The sequence below is a fragment of the Procambarus clarkii genome, chromosome 40 (assembly GCF_040958095.1).
Source record: "Procambarus clarkii isolate CNS0578487 chromosome 40, FALCON_Pclarkii_2.0, whole genome shotgun sequence".
Taxonomy (NCBI): Eukaryota; Metazoa; Arthropoda; class Malacostraca; order Decapoda; family Cambaridae; genus Procambarus; species Procambarus clarkii.
Window position 1 is genome coordinate 25,482,408 of NC_091189.1, and position 11,623 is coordinate 25,494,030.

The following is an 11,623-nucleotide window of genomic DNA, read 5'->3' on the forward strand; positions in this document are numbered from 1 at the left end:
AACCCCATGTGATCACCCTCCTTCTTTGCTAACAACTAGGCCTGGGTAGCTAACTACCGCACCAACTGCTCTACTGGGCAAGCTAACTACCGCACCAACTACTCTACTGAGCAAGCTAACTACCGATCTTCACTCCCCGAACTTCAACTTTACTTTAAGGAACAATAGTAACCTAGTGAGTCGGTTATCACCTTAAGATTGTGAACCGTAACTAGTGTCGTTACCAGCTGGTAGTTAGGGTTGAGAGGTAGTTTACTCTCCTAGAGTTAGCCAAGTAGTAATCGAGTAATTAGGAACAGGGGTCGAGATAGTTCGTGCTCACTCTACACACACACTACCTACACAACCACTGCGCCCCCCCCCCCCCGGTCACAGGACAAGCAGCAAACAAGCGGTGAGGCGGTAGTCGGATGGCCTCGTTCCCACACACACACACACACACACACACACACACACACACACACACACACACACACACACACACACACACACACACACAGGGCCTCAACACAGGAACATGCTAGTTAGGTGCCACTAATGAGTGCCTCCTGCCGCCTGGCCTTTCGGATCCCCCCCCCTGCCATTAGGCATATGGCACTGGTGGGAATGTGTGACTGTTGTATGTACTACACAACCACCACCACGATAACTACACCAGAAGGAGCACGAGGACAAGGAGCTGCAATAGCAGGACGGAGCGAAAGACTAGTACCAAACCCTTCAACAATCGGGGAATCGAACGCAGACACTGACCGAAGCAAAGCCGCCTAAGCTCCTGTTCATCTATGTACTACCACAACTCTTCCATCACAACATGAGAGCAGATCTCACTCATTTCAGAGACCAGGTGCTAAATTGGTCACTGGCGCTCTCTAACGACAGCTGAGTCGTTAGCAGGTAAGCTGCTAATGGATACACTCCATCGCTTCCCTCAGCATCAAACACTGTTTCCTGCCCAAGGATTTCCTGTTTGACACGACCACTATGGACGTGTAATTTACGGTGTTTTAGCTTTCTTCAGAGAGGTGTTCTGGCCCACACTGCGGGCTGGTGCCAGGAGCTTGGACGGGGCCAGTACTCCTGTCACTCAGTACTCCTGTCACTCAGTACTCCTGTCACTCAGTATTACTGTCACTCAGTACTCCTGTCACTCAGTATTACTGTCACTCAGTACTCCTGTCAATCAGTACTCCTGTCACTCAGTACTCCTGTCACTCAGTATTACTGTCACTCAGTACTCCTGTTACTCAGTACTACTGTCATTCAGTATTACTGTCACTCAGTACTACTGTCACTCAGTACTCCTGTCACTCAGTATTACTGTCACTCAGTACTCCTGTCACTCAGTACTATTGTCACTCAGTACTCCTGTCACTCAGTACTACTGTCACTCAGTACTCCTGTCACTCAGTATTACTGTCACTCAGTACTCCTGTCACTCAGTACTACTTTCACTCAGTACTCCTGTCACTCAGTACTAATGTCACTCAGTACTCCTGTCACTCAGTACTACTGCCACTCAGTACTCCAGTTACTGTCACTCAGTACTCCAGTTACTGTCACTCAGTACTCCAGTTACTGTCACTCAGTACTCCAGTTACTGTCACTCAGTACTACTGTAACTCAGTACTCCTGTCACTCAGTACTACTGTCACTCAGTACTCCTGTCACTCAGTACTACTGTCACTCAGTACTCCTGTCACTCAGTATTACTGTCACTCAGTACTCCTGTCACTCAGTACTACTGTCACTCAGTACTCCTGTCACTCAGTACTAATGTCACTCAGTACTCCTGTCACTCAGTACTCCAGTTACTGTCACTCAGTACTCCAGTTACTGTCACTCAGTACTACTGTCACTCAGTACTCCTGTCACTCAGTACTACTGTCACTCAGTACTACTGTCACTCAATACTCCTGTCACTCAGTACTACTGTCACTCAGTACTAATGTCACTCAGTACTCCTGTCACTCAGTACTCCTGTCACTCAGTACTACTGTCACTCAGTACTACTGTCACTCAGTACTCCAGTTACTGTCACTCAGTACTCCAGTTACTGTCACTCAGTACTCCAGTTACTGTCACTCAGTACTACTGTCACTCAGTACTCCTGTCACTCAGTTCTACTGTCACTCAGTACTACTGTCACTTAGTACTCCTGTCACTCAGTACTACTGTCACTCAGTACTCCTGTCACTCAGTACTCCTGTCACCCAGTACTCGTCACTCAGTACTACTGTCACTCAGTACTAATGTCACTCAGTACTCCTGTCACTCAGTACTACTGTCACTTAGTACTCCTGTCACTCAGTACTCCTGTCACTCAGTACTCCTGTCACCCAGTACTACTGTCACTCAGCACTCCAGTTACTGTCACTCAGTACTACTGTCACTCAGTACTCCAGTTACTGTCACTCAGTACTCCAGTTACTGTCACTCAGTACTACTCTCACTCAGTACTCCAGTTACTGTCACTCAGTACTCCAGTTACTGTCACTCAGTACTTCAGTTACTGTCACTCAGCACTCCAGTTACTGTCACTCAGTACTCCAGTTACTGTCACTCAGTACTACTGTCACTCAGTACTACTGTCACTCAGTACTACTGTCACTCAGTACTACTGTCACTCAGTACTCCTGTCACTCAGTACTACTGTCACTCAGTACTCCTGTCACTCAGTACTCCTGTCACTCAGTACTACTGCCACTCAGTACTCCTGTCACTCAGTACTGCTGTCAATCAGTACTAATGTCACTCAGTACTACTGTCACTCAGTACTACTGTCACTCAGTACTCCTGTCACTCAGTACTACTGTCACTTAGTACTAATGTCACTCAGAACTCCTGTCACTCAGTACTACTGCCACTGTCACTCAGTACTCCTGTTACTGTCACTCAGTACTCCAGTTACTGTCACTCAGTACTCATGTTACTGTCACTCAGTACTCCAGTTACTGTCACTCAGTGCTCCTGTCACTCGGTACTCCTGTCACTCAGTACTCCTGTTACTGTCACTCATTACTCCAGTTACTGTCACTCAATACTCCTGTCACTCAGTACTCCTGTTACTGTCACTCAGTACTCTAGTTACTGTCACTCAGTACTCCTGTCACTCAGTACTCCTGTTACTGTCACTCAGTATTCCAGTTACTGTCATTCAGTACTCCTGCTACTCTCAGCCAGTACTCCTGTTACTGTCACTCAGTACTCCTGTTACTGTCCCTCAGTACTACTGTTACTGTCACTCAGTACTACTGTTACTGTCACTCAGTACTACTGTTACTGTCACTCAGTACTACTGTTACTGTCACTCAGTACTCCTGTTATTGTCACTCAGTACTACTGCTACTGTCACTCAGTACTCCTGTTACTGTCACTCAGTACTCCTGTTACTGTCACTCAGTACTCCTGTTACTGTCACTCAGTACTACTGTCACTCAGTAATAATGTCGCTCTGTACTACTGTCATTCAGTACTCCTGTCACTCAGTACTCCTGTCACTCAGTACTCCTGTCACTCAGTACTCCTGTCACTCAGTACGCCTGTCACCCAAACACTCTCGTCACTCAACCAGTCCCGTCACCACTCAGGTACCAACTCTTGAAGCGTCACAGTTTGCCTCACGACGCGCAACACCGACAAGGGTCGGGCACTCTACCACTCCTACCCTCCCCCCCCCGTAGCGGCACTCTCCACAGTGCTGGCACTGCTGCAGTGACTCCTAACACCTCTACCACACCGGAACCCTTCGGTGGGTCTACATACGCATTAATCGAAAACAATTCTATGTTCAAATAAATCAAAATAAAAAACGTATCATCCAGTATTGGTATGTATTAAGTATTTTGTATCACTGGGTTCAATAAAATACAGTTGTATTTTTTGTACAGATAGCAGTGAAAAGTGTGTACTGAAACGGTACTGTTTGGTGTGTTTGATAATTGTCCCCCAACAGTCGACAACAGAGTCAAGACTTGCACACCGTTCTCGAGCGTCAAACGGATTCCATTTTTTCACTGTCATTTTATTCACTGTCAATTTTCACCTCTAAACTGACAGTTTTGCTGGTTCTGCTTTGGATATAAAGTGCCACTGTCGAGCTGAACCCGTCACTCATGTTTGCTGTCACTTGCTAACATTGCATAGATGTTACCGCATAAAGGACGGGAACGAGACGGAAACGAGACGGGAACGAGACGGGAACGAGACGGGAACGAGACGGGAACGAGACGGGACCGAGACGGGAACGAGACGGGAACGAGACGGGAACGAGACGGGACCGAGACGGGAACGAGACGGGAACGAGACGGGACCGAGACGGGAACGAGACGGGAACGAGACGGGAACGAGACGAGACCGAGACGGGAACGAGACGGGAACGAGACGGGAACGAGACGGGAACGAGACGGGACCGAGACGGGAACGAGACGGGACCGAGACGGGAACGAGACGGGAACGAGACGGGAACGAGACGGGAACGAGACGGGAACGAGACGGAGCGGGAACAACCAATTACCCAACACCGCGCTGCATGCTCCCGTCGTTAGCAAAGCGGAAACATTCATTGATATAGAATTATTATCACTAATTTCAAATTTCACATTGATAACAAAAAACAGACGTAAACAAGGTATACAAAACAGTGTCAAACCACGGAGGAAGAATTGAAACAGGAAAATTGAAACCCATTATTGGTTGTAAATGCCTCGTAGGAACTGTTTGCCTAGCCACAAATGTACCTGTTTGCCTAGCTACAAATGTACCTATTTGCCTAGCTACAAATGTACCTGTTTGCCTAGCTACAAATGTACCTGTTTGCCTAGCTACAAATGTACCTGTTTTTCTAGCCACAAATGTACCTGTTTGCCTAGCTACAAACATACAAAGATAAGTGTTACTAATACGTCGCATTCGTAACGGATTTGTTAACTTCGTAAAGAATGTGACGTATTCGGTGATTTTTTTTGTTAAGATAAACATTAAGAAAATCCCTTGATGGAGGCTGTTAGATGTGGGACACCCCAGCACGCGCACACACCATGGGAACACTCCAGGGGAACACACCATGGGGACACACCAGGGGAACACACCAGGGGAACACACCATGGGAACACACCATGGGAACACACCAGGGAACACACCATGGGGACACACCAGGGGAACACACCATGGGAACACACCAGGGAACACACCATGGGAACACACCATGGGAACACACCAGGGGAACACACCATGGGAACACTCCAGGGGAACACACCATGGGGGACACACCATGGGAACACACAATAGGAACACACCATGGGGACACACCATGGGAACACACCATGGGGACACTCCAGGGGAACACACCATGGGGACACACCATGGGAACACACCATGGGAACACACCAGGGGAACACACTATGGGGACCACACCATGGGAACACACCAGGGGAACACTCCAGGGGAACACACCATGGGGACACACCAGGGGAACACACCATGGGAACACACCAGGGGAACACACCATGGGAACACTCCAGGGGAACACACCATGGGGGACACACCAGGGGAACACACCATGGGGACACACCAGGGAACACACCATGGGAACACACCATGGGAACACACCAGGGGAACACACCATGGGGACCACACCATGGGAACACACCAGGGGAACACACCATGGGAACACACCAGGGGAACACACCAGGGGACCACACCATGGGAACACACCAGGGGAACACACCAGGGGAACACACCATGGGGACACACCATGGGAACACACCATGGGAACACACCATGGGAACACACCAGGGGAACACACCATGGGGACCACACCATGGGAACACACCATGGGGACACACCATGGGAACACACCAGGGGAACACACCATGGGGACACATCATGGGAACACACCAGGGGAACACACCATGGGGAACACACCATGGGGAACACACCAGGGGATCACACCATGGGAACACACCATGGGAACACACCATAGGAACACCATGGGAACACACCATGGGGACACACCAGGGGAACACACCATGGGGACACACCATGGAAACACACCATGGGAACACACCATGGGGACACACCAGGGGAACACACCATGGGAACACACCATGGGAACACACAATAGGAACACACCATGGGGACACACCAGGGGAACACACCATGGGAACACACCATGGGGACACACCAGGGGAACACACCATGGGAACACACCATGGGAACACACAATAGGAACACACCATGGGGACACACCAGGGGAACACACCATGGGAACACACCAGGGGAACACACACCATGGGAACACACCATAGGAACACACCATGGGAACACACCATGGGAACACACCATGCGAACACACCATGGGAACACACCATGGGAACACACCAGGGGAACACACCAGGGGAACACACCATGGGGACACACCATGGGGACACACCATGGAGTCACACAATGGGAACACACCATGGGAACACACCATGGGGACACACCATGGGGACACACCATGGAGCCACACAATGGGAACACACCATGGGAACACACCAGGGGAACACACCATGGGAACATACCATGGGAACACACCATGGGAACACACCATGGGAACACACCAGGGGAACACACCATGGGGACACACCATGAGACCACACCATGGGAACACACCATAGGAAACACACCATGGGAACACACCATGGGAACACACCATAGGAAACACACCATGGGAACACACCATAGGAAACACACCATGGGAACACACCATGGGAACACACCATGGGTCACACCATGGGAACACACTATGGGAACACACCATGGGAACACACCATAGGAAACACACCATGGGAACACACCATGGGAACACACCATGGGTCACACCATGGGACACAGAACTCAGAGAGAAGCCTGTACAAGACATGATGGACTGCGTCACCCAGAAGTGCCAGGAAGCTGCAGACAGGTTTATCCCGGCCTAAAAGAAGAAACAGTAAAGACAACAGAAGAATCCATGGTTCAACCAGGACTGTAAGGTAGCGAAGCAACTGAGTACATGAACATGGAGAAACTACAGGAATAACTGAACACCAGAGAGCAGGGAGAGATACCACACACACACAGGAAGCAGCCCGTGACAGCTGTCTAACTCCCAGGTATCTATTTACTGCTAGGTAACAGGTGCATCAGGGTGAAAGAAACTTTTTTCTGCCGACTGCCGGGATCGAACCCCGGTCCCAAGGTCCACGAGTCTAGAGCGCTGTCCACTCAGCCAACGAGCCCCCTATGTGTGTGTGTGTGTGTGTGTGTGTGTGTGTACTCACCTAATTGTGCTTGCGGGGGTTGAGCTCTAGCTCTTTGGTCCCGGTGTGTGTGTGTGTGTGTGTGTGTGTGTGTGTGTGTGTGTGTGTGTGTGTGTGTGTGTGTGTGTGTGTGTGTGTGTGTGAGTGTGTGTGTGTGTGTGTGTGTGTGTGTTTGTGTGTGAAAAACCTGATTGATTGACAGTTGAGAGGCGGGACCAAAGAGCCAGAGCTCAATCCCCGCAAGCACAACTAGGCGAGTACACACACACACAGTAACGACAAAGTTGTATCAACGTTATTACAAAGTTGTCACAAACGTAACCACACAATGTATCAACAACGTTACAGCAAAACGTTGTAGTTACGTTGTGGGTTTGTTAGGGGACCGAACCCGGAAACCTGGCTCACAGCGTGAAGATGGAACCCACAGAACAAGTTTGGTGATGAAGAGTTCCCAGAGAGCCGAGGTCACGCCCCCTCGAGGAACGCCCTCGGTGGCGTTCACTGCAAGAATCACTGTAATTGTATGCGCTTTGTGTCTGACTTAAGCGGATCTGCTGTACCGCTTCCCGGGAACTGCCTCTTGTAACCGGAATTTAATTATGTTAATGGATACTCACAATACAACAGTGACCGTTTGTTGTGTGTTGGTTCTGTGTACCAGGTGTGTTCACCTAGTTGTGTTTGTGGGGTTGAGCTTTGCTCTTTCGGCCCGCCTCTCAACTGTCAATCAACTGTTTAATAACTACTTTTTTTTTTCTCCACACACACTACACACACACACCAGGAAGCTGTCCGTGACAGCTGACTAACTCTAAGGTACCTATTTACTGCTAGGTAACAGGGGCATTCAGGGTGAAAGAAACTTTGCCCATTTGTTTCTGCCTGGTGCCGGAATCGAACCCGTGCCACAGAATTACGAGTTCTGCCCGCTATCCACCAGGCTACTAGGGCCCCTGTGTGTGTGTGTACTCACCTAGTTGTGTTTGCGAGGGTTGAGCTTCTGTGTGTGTGTGTGTGTAATTACCTAAGTGTAGTTACAGGATGAGAGCTACGCTCGTGGTGTCCCGTCTTCCCAGCACTCTTTGTCATATAACGCTTTGAAACTACTGACGGTCTTGGCCTCCACCACCTTCTCACCTAACTTGTTCCAACCGTCTACCACTCTGTTTGCGAAAGTGAATTTTGTTATATTTCTTCGGCATATGTGTTTAGCTAGTTTAAATCTATGACCTCTTGTTCTTAAAGTTCCAGGTCTCAGGAAATCTTCCCTATCGATTTTATCAATTCCTGTTACTATTTTGTATGTAGTGATCATATCACCTCTTTTTCTTCTGTCTTCTAGTTTTGGCATATTTAATGCCTCTAATCTCTCCTCGTAGCTCTTGCCCATCAGTTCTGGGAGCCACTTAGTAGCATGTCTTTGCACCTTTTCCAGTTTGTTGATGTGCTTCTTAAGATATGGGCACCACACAACTGCTGCATATTCTAGCTTTGGCCTAACAAAAGTCGTGAACAATTTCTTTAGTATATCGCCATCCATGTATTTAAAAGCAATTCTGAAGTTAGAAACTGTGGCATAGGCTCCTCGCACAATATTCTTTATGTGGTCCTCAGGTGATAGTTTTCTATCTAGAACCACCCCTAGATCTCTTTCTTTATCAGAATTCTTTAATGATTTCTCACATAATATATAGGTTGTGTGGGGTCTATGTTCTCCTATTCCACATTCCATAACATGGCATTTATTAACATTAAATTCCATTTGCTCCATATACTTATTTTGTTCAAGTCAACTTGAAGGGCATGACAATCATCTAAGTTTCTTATCCTTCCTATTATCTTAACATCATCAGCAAATATGTTCATATAATTCTGTATACCAATTGGTAGATCATTTATGTAGACGATAAACATCACTGGTGCAAGAACTGAACCCTGTGGTACTCCACTTGTGACATTTCTCCAGTCTGATACACTGCCTCTGATCACAGCCCTCATTTTTCTATCAGTCAGAAAATTTTTCATCCATGTTAGAAGCTTACCTGTCACTCCTCCAATAGTTTCCAGTTTCCAGAACAACCTCTTATGTGGAACTCTGTCGAAAGCCTTTTTTAGGTCCAGATAGATGCAGTCAACCCAACCATCTCTTTCCTGTAATATCTCTGTTGCTCGATCATAGAAACAGAGTAAATTCGATACACAGGATCTTCCAGATCGAAAACCATACTGTCTGTCTGATATTATATCATTTCTCTCCAGGTGTGCTACCCATTTAGTTTTAATTATTTTTTCCAATATTTTGACCTGTATCATTGACACTTGTCAATGATACAGGTCTATGTGTGTGCGTGTACGTGTGTGTGTGTGTTTGTGTGTGTGTGTGTTTGTGTGTGTGTGTGTTTGTGTGTGTGTTTGTGTGTGTGTGTGTGTGTACTCACCTAGTTGTACTCACCTAGTTGTGTTTGCGGGGGTTGAGCTCTGGCTCTTTGGTCCCACCTCTCAACCGTCAATCAACAGGTGTACAGATTCCTGAGCCTATCGGTCTCTGTCATATCTACACTTGAAGCTGTGTATGGAGTGAGCCTCCACCACATCACCCCCTAATGCATTCCATTTGTCAACCACTCTGACACTAAAAAAGTTCTTTCTAATATCTCTGTGGCTCATTTGGGCACTCAGTTTCCACCTGTGTCCCCTTGTGCGTGTTCCCCTTGTGTTAAATAGACTGTCTTTATCTACCCTATCAATCCCCTTCAGAATCTTGAATGTGGTGATCATGTCCCCCCTAACTCTTCTGTCTTCCAGCGAAGTGAGGTTTAATTCCCGTAGTCTCTCCTCGTAGCTCATACCTCTCAGCTCGGGTACTAGTCTGGTGGCAAACCTTTGAACCTTTTCCAGTTTAGTCTTATCCTTGACTAGATATGGACTCCATGCTGGGGCTGCATACTCCAGGATTGGCCTGACATATGTGGTATACAAAGTTCTGAATGATTCTTTACACAAGTTTCTGAATGCCGTTCGTATGTTGGCCAGCCTGGCATATGCCGCTGATGTTATCCGCTTGATATGTGCTGCAGGAGACAGGTCTGGCGTGATATCAACCCCCAAGTCTTTTTCCTTCTCTGACTCCTGAAGAATTTCCTCTCCCAGATGATACCTTGTATCTGGCCTCCTGCTCCCTACACCTATCTTCATTACATTACATTTGGTTGGGTTAAACTCTAACAACCATTTGTTCGACCATTCCTTCAGCTTGTCTAGGTCTTCTTGAAGCCTCAAACAGTCCTCTTCTGTTTTAATCCTCATAATTTTAGCATCGTCCGCAAACATTGAGAGAAATGAATCGATACCCTCCGGGAGATCATTTACATATATCAGAAACAAGATAGGACCGAGTACAGAGCCCTGTGGGACTCCACTGGTGACTTCACGCCAATCGGAGGTCTCACCCCTCACCGTAACTCTCTGCTTCCTATTGCTTAGATACTCCCTTATCCACTGGAGCACCTTACCAGCTACACCTGCCTGTCTCTCCAGCTTATGTACCAGCCTCTTATGCGGTACTGTGTCAAAGGCTTTCCGACAATCCAAGAAAATGCAGTCCGCCCAGCCCTCTCTTTCTTGCTTAATCTGTGTCACCTGATCGTAGAATTCTATCAAGCCTGTAAGGCAAGATTTACCCTCCCTGAATCCATGTTGGCGATTTGTCACGAAGTCCCTTCCCTCCAGATGTGTTACCAGGTTTTTTCTCACGATCTTCTCCATCACCTTGCATGGTATACAAGTCAAGGACACTGGCCTGTAGTTCAGTGCCTCTTGTCTGTCGCCCTTTTTGTATATTGGGACCACATTCGCCGTCTTCCATATTTCTGGTAGGTCTCCCGTCTCTAGTGATTTACTATACACTATGGAGAGTGGCAAGCAAAGTGCCTCTGCACACTATTTCAGTACCCATGGTGAGATCCCATCTGGACCAACCGCCTTTCTAACATCCAGATCCAGCAGGTGTCTCTTGACCTCCTCTCTCGTAATTTCGAACTCCTCCAAGGCCGTCTGGTTTACCTCCCTTTCTTCTAGCACAGTGACCTCACCCTGTTCTATTGTGAAGACCTCCTGGAACCTCTTGTTGAGTTCCTCACACACCTCTCTGTCATTCTCTGTATACCTGTCCTCGCCTGTTCTAAGTTTCAATACCTGTTCTTTCACTGTTGTTTTCCTTCTGATGTGACTGTGGAGTAGCTTTGGTTCGGTCTTGGCTTTGTTTGCTATATCATTTTCAAAATTTTTCTCTGCTTCTCTTCTCACCCTGACGTACTCATTCCTGGTTCTCTGGTATC

General features: G+C 47.7%; 1 protein-coding gene across 1 annotated transcript in view; it reads left to right on the top strand.

Annotated features, from left to right (window-relative positions):
• The window catches only part of LOC138372841 (uncharacterized), a 7,595-nt gene extending 3,022 nt beyond the window's left edge, over positions 1 to 4,573 (top strand). Inside the window, exon 2 of the mRNA XM_069338506.1 lies at positions 4,060 to 4,573. Within this exon, the coding sequence (XP_069194607.1) occupies positions 4,060 to 4,573 (514 nt within the window). The remainder of the gene's footprint in view (positions 1 to 4,059) is intronic.
• Positions 4,574 to 11,623: the final 7,050 nt, after the last annotated feature.